This window comes from Argentina anserina, chromosome 1 (genome assembly GCF_933775445.1).
Source record: "Argentina anserina chromosome 1, drPotAnse1.1, whole genome shotgun sequence".
NCBI lineage: Eukaryota > Viridiplantae > Streptophyta > Magnoliopsida > Rosales > Rosaceae > Argentina > Argentina anserina.
In genome coordinates, this window is record NC_065872.1 from 6,962,217 (window position 1) to 6,977,518 (window position 15,302).

General features: G+C 35.7%; 1 protein-coding gene across 1 annotated transcript; it reads left to right on the forward strand.

Moving 5' to 3' along the window:
* Positions 1–1,159: 1,159 nt before the first annotated feature.
* On the forward strand, positions 1,160–5,955 carry LOC126800808 (lysM domain receptor-like kinase 4). The gene is made up of 5 exons (XM_050528225.1): positions 1,160–1,414; positions 2,091–2,198; positions 2,280–2,350; positions 2,951–3,054; positions 3,600–5,955. Exons 1-5 carry the CDS (start codon positions 1,302–1,304, stop codon positions 5,682–5,684), a joined length of 2,481 nt encoding a protein of 826 aa, XP_050384182.1. The 5' UTR covers positions 1,160–1,301; the 3' UTR covers positions 5,685–5,955.
* Positions 5,956–15,302: the final 9,347 nt, after the last annotated feature.

The following is a 15,302-nucleotide window of genomic DNA, read 5'->3' on the forward strand; positions in this document are numbered from 1 at the left end:
ATTTCACAACTTATAGAATTCAATCAAACCAAATATTGTTTTGAAAAAAAAACTAGGGTTATTACAGTACGCATATTTGTAATAGGTCCTCTCTTATAGCATAATAGTGGTGTTTTCGATGTACCGAAAATTCCGACGGTCAAATGAGGTCCGAATTGGATGAAATTTTTATAGGGTTACTAAATATATATACCGATCACATCGGCTGGTGTCGATCGATCCCTATAAGTTTCCTTCATATAGTCGCTTCATAATGCGATAGTTTTATTTTAAACCTAATATAAAGGTATGACACATTAGTGGACACTTCGGCAATCGATAACTCCAGTTTGAAATATGGTCGATCGACACCAGCAGATGTGATCAGTATTAATATTTTGGGAATCCGTAAAAATTTCGTTCGATTTGGATATTGATTGACCGTCCATACTTATGGTCAACAAGAAAAAAACGTTTTGACATATTAAAATCCTCATTGACCGGGGCTTTGCCAAATGAGTTTTTTTTGTGCGACCGCACACAATCGGTGATAAAAATTAGGTGATTTCATATATGCAAACGACTTTTAGTGTTCGCATTTTGGTAATGGGTCTTCCCTTATGACATATTAGTTTTGTTTTCGGTAAAAGCCCATCGGGCTTGCGGGCCTCGGTGAGCTTTTCAGATCCACGGGCTAAATGATGAGGCATAAGTCAATTAGGTATGAAATAATCATTAGACTATTAGTTTTTCATCTTTATGTTAAATTTTGTACTTTTAAAATTAATATATAATATTACGTATTTTACATACGGGTAAAACTGAAAAAAAAAAACCGAACCGAACCGTACGGGTTGGGTTGGGTTGTGGGTCACGGTCTCTAAAATAAAAAAACCGAACCGAACCGAACTGAATTTAAAATTTGGGTTGGATTATGAATTTTTTCCAAAACCGAACCGGATGGACGAGTGTCCACCCCTAATTCATGAAGACTGTAAATCGAAGCCTTTTCACTTTCATTTTTACTTTCAATTTCACCTGTACGATGAAGGCTTGCAGGCGTGACCGGCACGTGAAGCCATGGGTTTAAGTAAAAGAAAACACATGACAAATGTAAACCTGACCTTCCAGAGTTCCAGTCCTTGTGTGGACCCAAAACCTCGTACGCTATTCAAAGACTACGGGGAATAAAAAAACCCCACACACTCAGCAAAGCACAAAGCCAATATCAAAGTGAATCAAAGTTTCTTTGCTGAAAAACCGAATGAAAGGTCTGAATCTGAAAATGGGGTTTGCTCAGTTCGTGGCTTTTGAAGAAGGAGATGTTGATTCCAGTGCAGCTCTCAATCGCTTTCAATGGGGTGTTTGAAGAAGGAGATGTTGATTCCAGTGCAGCTCTCAATCGCTTTCAATGGGGTGGAACCATCTTTGCCTTGTTAGTCACCCTCACTCACTCACTACCCAATTTTTCATTTTTATTGTTGTTTTATGATTTCTAGCTGGTTAAATTTAGTGCCCATCTCGTGAAATTTTGTTTTACTGCTAAGTTCAGTAAAGAATTGGGTTCTTGTTGATTTGTGGTACTTGATTCTTATTAGAATGATCATGCATGGCTGAATTATGAGATTTGAACTTGTCTTCATGATCAGGTTCATGTATGATGATTTGAATGCTGTGTAGTAACTGATATTGCAGACCACTGCTGATTGCATCAAGCACTAGTAATTGGGTTTAACTGATTAAATTGGTACAAAAAACATAGGAGGAAACCCTCATCTTAAAAGGCATACTGTTTTGCTCTGAAATTCGTACGAGTCATTGAGTTGTAATGTGTATAACGGATTTAAGAGTTATTGCATCATCCTCAGTTGTTCATTGGAACTGCTAATGATGATAGTGTGTTGGTTGGCGTAGCACATGGTTCACTTGATCCCTTTTTGTGCAATTTTGCTATTTTTAAACTCTTAGGCGTTTCAGTTTGATAAATTGCATCTTTGTAACTATTAGATACAGTCGCAATTGAGTTGCTCTTAACGATCAAAATTAATTATTCTGTTTTGAAGATATCTCTGACTTCAGTGCTTTTGTGAATCTTATATTTTTTAGGGCAGAATTTTGCTTATCTTGAACCGAACAGGGCACAGATCAGGCATGCAAAGTAACCTTCTTGTACTGTTTTTGTTTACAAGCTTCCCAACAGTGCTGTTTAAAATTCTGAGGTGCTTGTCATATTCCTTCCAGATTTCATGTTATATATATATGACCACATATCCTCTAAATTTATTAATTGAATCATGCAGGGGACAGTTCGGCTATTGGATTTCATTTCTTGCTGTTTCTGCAAACCTCTTCTTTCCGCAATATTTTCCAGGTTTCTGTTATTTTGTTCTCATTTGATGCCTATTCTATGAATTTATTGCTATGTTAGACTTCCATTTTCTGATAGTATGTACATATATATGCAGTTTCTCGTTTTCTCCTATTTGTGGTCACACCTACTTGGGTGGCTAATGGACTTCGTGATAGTATTGTTTGTGGCATCTTTTCTCTAGTTATTGGAGTTCTAGTAGTCATAACAGCGATTCAAGGAATTGGAGGCTTTAGCGATTGTTTTAGTAATTGTAAATGCAATTGTTATTGCTTTGCATACTGTCTTAGTATAGGATTTATCTTCTTTTTTACAATTTTGTATCTGTGCTCAGAAACTTGGTAGAAAATTTAGTTCAAATTGAAACAATCAATCATTTCTAGATGGTTTCTCCTGCGTCTACAGACTCAGAAATGTTTATATGCGCTATTGGCCAGCAAAGTATGCATCCTTTGAGGACTTATATGGTTTTAACTTATAACCGGTGCTGGTCAAAAGCTGAAAGCAGCAGCCTTTCGAAAACTGTCTATCCTAATCCCTGCTTAGTCTGTTTCTCTAGTAGTTGATATACTTCTGAGAACTTTATGTCATGAATGTCTGCAGAATTTAAACGACAAAGTTTGCTTCGACACTTCAGCCCAGAGTTTAGGCAAGTGGCTCGGAAAGGTTCTCATACAGTCCTCATAAGGTCCTCATACCAAGTTTTGGTGAATCATAAAAAGCTTTTATTATCAGAATGTTATTCATGCTAATGTTGCCTGACTATCTGGTTATGGTGCATCTTATGATGTCAAATTGTCTCCCTGGAGAATGTTGCCATATATATAGTTATCCTACTCTACTAAAGCAATCTCAATGAAGCACTCTCATTGTCATTAGGCCTATAAGTTGTGAAACTGATGATCAAACTTGTTCAAGTTCAGCCAACCCTTATGGTGTCATATTAGTTTGTTGCGTTTCATACAAACCCAGCCTTATTTTAGATACATTTTGTAGCTTGAAGGATCAACACTCGCTTAAAAAAACAAAAAATCAAAGTTTATGATCACATACTTTCATTTCACGCAATTTTGATATACCAAGTCATTTTTCCAATCCCATTCTGTGCATACTTTATAGTTTATACAATGAAAACTAATAATGGAACCTAGCCAACAAACAAGGCAAAGTCAACTATAGGCAATCTTGTCTAACCCACCCTGCTTTGTTTGTATTTCATAATGCGATGAATTCAACATGATGTGCTTGCTAGAAGTTTCATAGCTTCCATTTCAGAGTAGTCCTTTTCACGAGAGCCACTCAGCCTCAGAATATATTCCATGCCTATCCGACCTTCATTCACTCTTTCAATTCAAGCAAAATGAGTCCCCTTTCTCCCATTTCATCTATCATCATTGTCGCCAATTTTTGTTGCATTTCTTTGATCCTTGCTCAGCAGCCTTATGAAGGACAAGCTTTCACAGATTGTCGCAACCCAGACGTGTCGAAATCCGTTTTTGGATACACCTGCAATGGCTTGAACAGAAGTTGCCAGACTTACCTGACCTTCAGATCACAGCCTCCTTACAACACTGTTTCTTCCATTGCCAACATGTTGGCTTCTGACCCATCTCAGCTTGCAGAGATCAACTCGGTTTCTGAGTCCGCAACATTTGCTACAAACAAGTTGGTGCTTGTTCCAGTCACCTGTTCATGCTCAGGTCAGTACTATCAGCTGAACACATCTCATGTTGTTGTTCCCCGTGATACATATCTAGTTATTGCAAACAATACATTTCAAGGCCTCTCAACATGTCAAGCTATGATAAAGCAGAACAGTAATCTCACCACAAAGAACTTGTATACTGGGACTAGAGTCACTGTTCCTCTTAGATGTGCTTGTCCCACAAAGAACCAAACTGATCTTGAAATCAATTATCTAATGAGTTACTTAATAGCACCTGGTGATTTTGTTTCAAAAATTAGCGATCGATTCGATACAGATACAGGGAGGACTCTTGAAGCCAATGGGCTTTCAGAACAAGCGGCTATCATTTATCCCTTCACCACACTCTTAGTTCCGTTAGAAAACCCTCCATCTAGTTCTCAGACCACACAGCCACCTTCATCATCACCGCCATCAACTCCGGCTATCTCACCAGCTTCGCCGAAGAATTCAATGAGAACATGGATTTATGTAGTTGCTGGGGCGATTGGAGGAGGTGGTTTTGTTATGGTGATAGCCTTGCTCATCTTCTTCACCTTCTTCCGCAGAATAAGTAAGAAGGAGACTGATACAGTTGTTGTATCAGAAAGCTTTGAGGCGCTTGAGAAACCATTACAGAAAGAAAGGGATGAAGGATCTGGATCTCAGGACTTCTTAGAGCCTATATCTAGTGACATAGCTCACATGGCTTTATCCCTCAAAGTTTACACATTTGAGGAACTGCAAAGTGCAACAGAGAACTTCAGCTCCAGTTGTTTGATCAAAGGATCTGTTTTTCGCGGCATATTTGACGGGGACGTGGCCGCAGTCAAGAAAATGAATGGCAATGTGTCCAAAGAAATCAATTTGCTAAACAAAATCAACCATTTTAATCTGATTCGTCTCTCCGGGGTTTGCTTCAATGATGGTCATTGGTATCTGATATATGAGTATGCTGTCAATGGACCTTTGAGTAATTGGATATACTTTAAAGACAGTGATGGGAAGCTCTTAAGTTGGACACAAAGACTGCAGATTTTGTTGGATGTGGCCTCAGGGCTTGATTATCTGCACAGCTTCACCACTCCTCCTCATGTCCACAAGGATATAAAGAGCAGCAACATTCTTCTTGACAGTGACTTCAGAGCCAAGATTGCAAATTTCGGTCTAGCAAGGTCAGCTGATGCACGAGACGGTCACTTTTCTTTGACGAATCACATTGTCGGAACGATAGGGTATATGGCTCCAGAGTACTTAGAAAATGGTTTGATCTCCACAAAGCTTGATGTCTACGCGTTTGGGGCACTGATGTTGGAATTGCTCACTGGAAAAGAGGTTGCCGTGCTTTATGAACAAAATGTGCACTTGTCGGATACACTTCACTCTTTGCTTAACAATGAAGATGGTGGACAGAGTTTGAGGCAGTTCATGGATCCTGCTTTGCAAGAGAATTATCCCCAAGAGCTTGCTGTTTTTGTGATCAGGTTGATTGATAGTTGCTTGAAGAAAAATCCAGGATCTCGCCCCGCCATGAATGAAATGGTGCAGTTTCTCTCAAGAACCATGAGCAATTCACTGACTTGGGAATTGTCAAGCAACACCTCCGGCAACCAAGGATCACAGGGAGTTCTTGATGGTACAGAAACTGGATGAGTTCTCATTCGACTCGGTAAAATTGAACTTATAGTGAGAAATTATCGAGTTTAGTTTTGTATTATACCTCTCTAGATCTCTTTTAAGCCATTGGAACAGTATCTATCACCTGCTACTAGGAAAAGTTGACAAAAAGGGCAGAGATTGACAATAATTACCGATATTTCACGTTTCGAGTAATGCATCAACTACAATGGATTGTGAATTTCCTTGTACTCGTATTTGTAAATTTTATTCATATGGTTATTTCACTTAAGTAGAATAAATAGTGATTGTGCATTATCTTTTTTTTTAAGACAAACGTTCTATGTTTTATAAATTTTTATATGGCATGAATAACTATTACATACTCATCCACTATGACAAAGCAACAAACAAGATGTTATGAGCAAAAACTCAAAGCTCGCATGCAGTATATAACTATTCTTTAATAATAAACTCAATTATTCGTAAAACTTACCTATTCTACGACTTATACATAGGAATAGGCAACAAACAAACTAAACTAAAATATTGAGTTTAGACCCAGACCCAAAAACGCAGGCCTAAAACCCATCTTGTGAAATTCTACGCAAGGATTGTAGCTTGGCCGTCTTCAACCTTAGCCACACCCAACCATTACCCATCACCAGCCAAGGAGGCAAACTAGCATCGGTTGTGGCTCTTCTATTTTGTTTGAATCGATTTCCATCATACCTTAGCAGATTTGAATGCGGTCTCAGAGGTAGATTGTTGTCAAGAAGTGTGGAGGTATTCTTCAATTTGATCTCACCACCACCATTGAGCAACTCAGGATCATCCTTCATGATAGCATTGTGAATCCTCTTTGGGTAAACACGAGTAAGAGAAGTTTGGGTCAAAGCAAGAGATGAGTAATTGGTTGGAAAAGAGGGGAGATGGGGATTGCAAATGGTTTGATCCATACTATTAATCATAGAGAGGGAGAGATAGAATGAGCATTAGACACTCCAATAAGAAGAAACTAGGGCTTCTTATACTAGGAGAGGTAGAGAAATAATAGGGTTTTACTCGTTCTTACAAATTAAATAGAGACCGCTTATTGTATTATCTTCTCATTACTTGTGTTGGCCCCTCTCAATTCTTGAACATGTCATGATTAACCCTGCTAGTGTGGATACACCAAACTGCTACCACAACACAAGCTATGTAAGGCAAACCAAAAGACCGAGGCCAAAAGCAACCCATGATATATGAGGGGGCGCCAAGGAAACTATATATGTACAATATATGTAGTTTGCATTTCACATACGTAGTTAACTTCTATTATAATATTTTAAAGGAAAATGTCAACCCAAAAAACAAGAAGGAAAGACATAGGGAATTTACTTTCAAAGAAAACTAATTTATTTATTTCGATATCCTCCTTGCCTTAAGGTTATATTTCTACTGTGACAGGGGCTCTCCATCGATCTCTTTGCCTTTTAGGGAAGTAAATTGACAGACCACCCAATTTTGCCCACTAATATGCCCACCTTTTTATTCTACTGACATATGTCATTTTTCTAACCATAGCTATTGTTTTTAACTATATTTTATCAATTAACATTAAATTAATTCTTTGATTAAATATCATACTAATAAATTAGAAAATGTTTTTGAGAGTAAAATGAATAATCATTCGGAGCTAGTAAGATCGGCACCATCGGTTATCGACTTTGCCAGCTAAAAATATTTCTGAAACTCTACTGGGTTAGTTTTGCAGAGGTTAGAATAAACATCATGAAGAAGAATTCAATTTTCATTGGGGGCTTTCAAGAGGGGAAATTGAAAGTTAACTCCAGTTGAAGAAAATGATGGCTTGGGGAGGGGTTTTGATGCAGCGGAGGATTTGATAGCCGAAGAGAAACAAAGAGGACCAAGAGGTGAGAAGGTCATGGGGTGGAGTTGATGATTTTATAATGCTTGGGTGGTTTTATTGGTCTTGAATATCGGCAATCTATTTTCAATGGGTTCTCATTACTGCTTAGAGGAGAAGTAATAGACTAATATGTGATGCATTGGGGTGAAAATGTTTGGGGAGGGACCTGGATTTTAGAGGGAGTGGCCGATGTGCCTGAGAATATAAGTTACAGGATGAGGTCACTGAGGTGTATAGTTGTGGATAGCTTCAAGGTATGAATTAATATAAAATATTAATATTAGAAAAAATTGTGATTTCTTATTGTTTATATATATATATATATATATTGTTAACCATAGTTATATCCTAGTTGAAAAAAGACAGATGTTAGTAGGATAAGAGGGTGGGCATCAAAATGAGAAAATTATGGTGGTCAACAAATTTACTTCTCTCTTTTGGCGGTGTAGAGCTCAATATATATAATTGATTGTGTCAAATCTATAGTATTAGGCCTCTCTTTATTATTCTTCTGGACACAACTGCTTTAATTCTAGTATCACAATTGATGACTAAGGTATTCCCCAATATATGAAGATTTGTGGATTGAGATATTAGAATTAAAATATGTGATTCATGCCTTGGAAGATAGCTTGGAACGCACCCGCCTAATTTGGTGATCACCATATTTTTATTATGACATAAGAGATCATATAAGCATAAAGGAGCTGTGACATATCTTTGATCCGTAATGTAATACTACCATTTATGTTACCACTAATCATGATCAATACTTAAACGGTTGTAAAAAGTTATTTTTATTGAAATCCTCAACTCATCAATTTTTTGTTTGCAATCAAATCACAAAACTACAAGTTGGCGAAGTTGCTATACATAAAGCTTGTGTACATCATCATATCTAGGACAAAGTTGCCTTATCTTTTGACATTTCTGAATCTCCGCATCACTACTGAGTTAAAAAGAACTTATTATACTTCGAAACTGAAAAACTCCTCAGCTTTGCTTGACATATTTTCATATAAATATATGATGCAATGTGTGTAGACAATTCTTTTACTTGTGGTAGAAGTTATACAACATAACCATGTCATGGAAACTCTTATGATTGATATCAAGACTGTTCATAAGATCTCTTGAAAGGAGAATGTGGGAGAAAAAGAAAATCAGTAGGTGCTTGATGTGCAAATTTGCGATTTGATTATCTTTCATCTGTGAATTAGTATATATTTTTAGAGCCTATTATGTTGCCATACAGGTTGAGTGCAGACCATTATCTTCTTATCTGACTATTCTTATAGCATTTAATCACCTATATTGCTTGAAAAAATTGTCCGCTCAATAGCAATGAAGATGAATGAATGATTGAAATTCTTAATATTATAAAAACACTAAATTGTTTCATTCATTCTCTATTTGCATATAAATTCCTTGTTAGTGATGTGATTTCAGAACCCTAATTTTTGCATTTAGTTTGTAATGATTTGATTTTTAAGCAATGGGTCCTAAATTGTTTTGTTTGATGTTAGCCAAAGAATCGGTTTAATGGTCTTCAACAAGTTATGGTTGTTGCAATCCCAAGTTTGCCGACCATTAAGTATGGTGAGGAGTTTGGTTCCTATTACCCATTTACACACTAAAATTCTAATGAAAAATATAGTTGATGTTAGATATTATTTATTATATAGTAATATAGGTACCATTCAGTGATTCATTTGTCATTCACATTTAGGATATATGGTTTACCACCTCTTAAAGTGGCAAAATCTCGAAGAAGTTTCGAATTACTTGGTCGTTATGTATGATCTTTCGATGTTATTATTTTCAATTTTCCTATGTGTTTTTAATATCTTAAAACTTCATCATCATCATCATCATTAAATTTACATTCTCTTGTGTGGCATTGCACTTGCATCAACTAATTTACCAATTAACTCCAACATATATATGTCATTTTAAACCCATAGTAACTTGACGAGCTGCATAGTTCAAATAAATTCTACAAATTCGAAGATAAATCACAAAGCTTCTATAAGTTCAAAATTGATAAATGGACTTTTAAGTGGCCTAATAGCATATAGGTCATATATAATATTTTTTTACTAATATAATATGCTTCTAGAGAAAACCAATAACTTCAGGATATTAAGATATAATGTTGAAATTTTATTTAAAAAATAAGATATAGTGTTTAACTTACCTTTCCAAAATCATAAAATTTTAAATTCTATCCGAAAGTAAATTATTCATTGCGAAAATATCTCGATAAATAATCTCTTACAAGTTAATATGATAAATCCCTTTCAATATTCCATGTAAGATGTTGCCAATATCACCTTCTGTCAATGCATTGTTTGTAATTTTTAAAGTGCTCACGATTGCAGAAAAAAAATGTCATGAGGTAATTGATAATAAATTCTCGTTTTACACGACATATGCATAAAACCAATATTTATATTAAAATTACCAAATTAAATCATTATATTACCAATATGCTAACATCTTTCTTTTAGGTAAGTGGGTGTACGACTAATCAAACACCTAGTTCTACACCATTATAGCACATATGCAAAACATTCTTAAACATACCTAATTCAAAAGCCATAACTTTAACACATGCATAATCAGATAATCAATTCAATTTTAGGCTTAATCACAACTTTAAATCGAAACTCAATCGCACTAAACTTTTACGGAAAACCTCTCAATTCATCACAATGAAGCCAAGATATAGTACGGATTTCAATGATTCAAAATAAACTTCAAATAAAGCCTTTAAATCAGCGATCACTGAGTTAATTGTAGTTGCAAAAGTCTCATAAAATGAGCAAAACTTTGAAATGAAACACAATAAAGCGAGAAAAAAATGCTGATTCATCAACTAATGAGCTACATCTTGAACGAATGAGTCGATCGATCTAAAAGTTTCAAATAATTAAGAACATTGCGAGTCCATCCGATAGTAAAATGTTTGTTGAGGAAATATTCTTATGGATGATACCTTGCGTGTGAATATGCTTAATTCCCTTAACTATTTCATGTACGATGATGCTAATATCACAATCTTTCAAGGTATTGTTTGTAATCTTTGAAGCCAAACAACAGGAGAAAGAAGAAAAAGAAAAAGAACAAGGTTTTAATTGATAATAGATCCTTATTTTCTCTTACAGTAAACATATTGCATCTTACCAATCACATGCTTCGAGTTTTAGATACAAACAAAGTTTTGGTTGTTTGAATACATGACCTTCTCATTGGCCCCATAATGAGTTTTCAAGCCAACATTGCATATACATAACACCAACATTTATATTTCAATTACCTAATCAAATCATTGTTTTACTAACATGTACTAACATTACTTGATTATAGATTTTACCCTATATTACTTGACAAGATTAGGGTGGTCAAGCAATAACCAAATTTTTGCCTCCCTAAATAAAATCATTGTGTTAATTTTGACCATTAAAAAAATAATGTAAACAACATTAAGCACCTCAATTTATTACCTTATAGCATATCCAAAGGAATCATCACATGTGGAGCCTAGGGGAATTTTCTTGATATCATAGATTTTTTTCATCCAACTTATTTTTACATCATGCTACATGTCCTAATGCTCCAAAACCTTGAAATATGAAAGGAATATATGGAGTATAACAAGTTAACAACCATTATACAAAGAAGATCACTATATAGAACAAAACAAATAGCAATAGTTTTATTACCAAGGAATTTCATCTCCTCATAGTTGGAATAATACCTAGATGAACTCTGCAAACAAATAAACTCACAATTATTTTTTATATAAAAAAGCTCATATATTAATACATAAATATCGTATAGCTAGAGTAGATTTTTACCTTGTCTAAACTATGTTTACCTTGTTACTACTCAAAATTAGACTTGAGTAGATTGTTTTCCTAATTAATGGACACTTGATATCACTAAGCATTTCAAAACCCTCTAGACAATTAGCACAAACACAAGTTAAATTAAACTTCCTCTATAATAATAATAATAATAATAATAATAATAATAATAATAATAATAATAACAATAATAATAATAATATTATGTACCAAAATGTATTTAAAATTGAATCAGTGAAGTGGTGAACAAAGTATATGAAAACCTAGTTCTCTAAATAATTAACACAAACACAAGTTAAATTAAACTAATCAAAATCAAATATTTGCCAAAATGTCTCAAATTGGAATTAGTAAAATAATGAACAAATTATATGAAAACCTAACTAAAGCACACATCTACACCGATCCAGCACAGATATCAAACAGTCTTAAATACACTTCGCACAATTTTAGGCTTAATTACAACCACCGATTTCAAATCGAAGCTCACTCGCACTATATTTACACAAAAAAACCTCTCAATTCAACATAGATATGCAAATCAAGAAACAGTTTGGATCTCACTGATTTAAAGCAAATTTCAAATCTAGCTTTGAACCGCACTTTGAAATCTGAGTTAATTGTAGCTAAGAAAAGTCTTATAATTGAACAAAAGTTTGAAATGAAACACAATTAAGCAAGAACAATTGTTGATTCATCAACTTATTGAGCTAGATCTTGACCGAAAGAGTCGATCAAACTAAAAGTTTCAACTAAACAGAACAATGAATTGAAGCAAAATTGGAGAAGGAGTTCCAGAAAGAGCACCTGGAACTCCTTCAACATCATCTTGAGCCATCTCCACTTCAATTACTCAAATGAACTTGAGATTGAAGATAATCTTAGTTCAAATCACAAAAAGAGTGAGGGAGAGAAGATGCAGAGTGTGTCGGTTTGGCCTTAGATTCGAAATGTGGAGGGAAGGTTTTAAAGCCCCCAGAAACAAAGAGAGGCTCCATAGAACGTCGTTTGTTCATTTTTGAATTGATACCAAATATACCACATTGGGCAGAAATCTCACGATCAATTTACTGGTGCATATCGTCGATCACCTGGCGTGCAATACTCTCTTTGTCTTGCCCAACTAAACAGTACGGCTATGTCATAGTGATACCAATCCATATTTTTCTTCCAAATTAGCATGTATAGTTACTTTTCTATGCATTAATAAACGGCCACCACATAGTTATGCTGCATTTGCCTCGACATTTGTTATTCATCAAAATTAGCATAGCCTTAGCTAATCCTTGCACTGAAAATATCAAGAGGTAGTGAACTGTATCATATGGATTAAATCTTGACGCCTTTTAATTATTCTAGAGGTAAAGATTTGGTCTAAGAACACTATTATGAACACTGTGACAAAATTAATATCTCTTGTTAGAGAATTGGAATATACGCATGTGGTGTAACAACCCTAAAATTTCGAGCAGAAAACTCAAAATTTCAAAGTCGAGAAACACCAAAACAATCTCAACGAATCGAAATCGTTTAAATGTACATCGGATTATTACTGAGTTCACAATACAACTCAGAAAACCAATTATTACAAACCAAATTTATAATTCAACATTACATAAATTGGAAATGTAATAATCCTCACAATCTCTCACAAAACTCACAAATAAATCCTCACAAGTTCTCACACACAAATCCGCACTAGAAACCTCACCACAAGCAGGATAATGAACAACTTCGAGTCTCCGGAATCGTCTTTCAATCTCTACTAATCAACACCTGCGGAATTATCCCCTACACCATCGAATTGGTGCACCGGGATTGTAAACACAAACCCGGTAAGCTTTACAGCTCGTATGAGTAAAATGAAAATATATAACTCGCATATCAATATATACGAAAATCCACAAATCAAACAAATATAAATGCACTCATGAGTCAGTGGACGGCCCATCTGGTTGTCCCAAAGAAAAAGAAGCGCTCATGAGAAATTAAGTAACCCTTCTGGTTACCCAAATGCATTTATAATACGGGTACCAAGAACGCTGGTACACATCTGTTACCCCTCTCGTAATACACCGCCGATATTGGATAGCCACCCGCTACCCAACATCCAAAACAATCTGAGTACCCATGAGCAGATAACCACCCGTTACCTCACATGCAGTACTAAGGCAGACAGACTAGAGCTCTAACTGTATCGTAACTTTCGCCCGGCCAAAGGCTAGGTTCCGACATGCCAAACACGTACAATAATCACACCTCATATTGTACAAAATCAAGTCCGAAGACAATTCAACATTTTAACAATCTCCATGTTAAAATCACGTACAATAATCACACCTCATATTGTACAATTCAAAATCATATGCTCGATATATAATTCTCGTCATCGAGCTGACATATTCACAATAAAATCATAACAGTATATTATATAGCAAACTATATATATATGTACCTATTTACCATTTATACAATATATATATAATCTGTTATATCATATACATGTCATATTTCATAAACACGTCCGAAGACAAACGTTTAACAAACACTATGTTAAAACCACGTACAATAATCACACCTCATATTGTACAAATTAAATCACTTGCTCATTATATAATTCTCGTCATCGAAATGACCAATTCATATTGAATTCATAACAGTATATAATATAGCGAACTATATATATATGTACTTATTACCATTTATACAGTATATATGTAATCCACTATATCGTATACATATCGTAATTTAATATTAAAAACTCTTGCAAAATCTTGAATCTCCGCAAGGGTAGATTCGTAAATATGTGAGATTTTACTCACCTTATCAACTCAAGCGTAATTCCACAATTTCCGAAGATAATTCCTTTCCTTGATTTATCGATCACCTTGATAAGATAAGAAAAGAATTTAGAAACGTTTCGTAAACCTTTAAATGCCGTAACAGTAATAATCTGTTAATGTTAACCAATTTCTGGTTTTACGAATTACTGTTCACTGAATACTATTCACGGTGTACTATTCACGTATTTACTATTCATGTATTAATGTACAAATACACATCCATTATATATTCTTGTACGAGTACATACTGTTTAGGTATTTCTGTACGTATAAATACTAATCAAATATACATACCATCTCAGTAAATAATAATTACTGAATTACCCTTCCAAAATTACTTTTTACATTTACTAAAAGTAATTTATATTTACATTTACCGCACGTAAATAAAATTTACATTTACTGTACGTAAATCACATTTTTACATTCACTGTCGTAAAAATAAATTTTACAATTTACTATTTGAATTCATTGTTCATGCGCCGCCGCACGTGGCGGCGCGTGGGGTACACGCGCCACCTCCGGCAGGCCGCGCGTGGCGCTTGCGCGCCACTCACTGTGGCAGCGCGTGGGGCACACGCGCCGAGCCTAGGGCCGGCGCGTAGCACGCCACCGTCGCCCCATTTCTTCCCCTCTCCTTCTTCTCCGCCCTTGCACGGCCCAAGGCCACCTCCTGGCCACCTCACGCACTCACACGCGCCGCCTAAGGCGGCGGTGCTCAACTCTCCACCTACAACTCCGATCCTCCTCCAAAATCTTCCAAATCCATCCAAAAACATCACACAATTATCACAACCATGAATTGAATCCATCCTTACCTAGATCAGAGCTCAAAATGTGTCGAAAACGATTGAATCGTCGACAAGCTTCGCGCAGGAACTTCACTCGTCGATGCGGCTCCTTGGCGGCGAGACGAGGCACGGCGTACTAGAGGGTAGCACTGGAGGGTCTCGCGATGCCCCAGGGAACGGCGGTGAGGGACACAGCAGCTTGGAGGTGAAGATCCGGGTGCGAGGCAGAGGAAGAC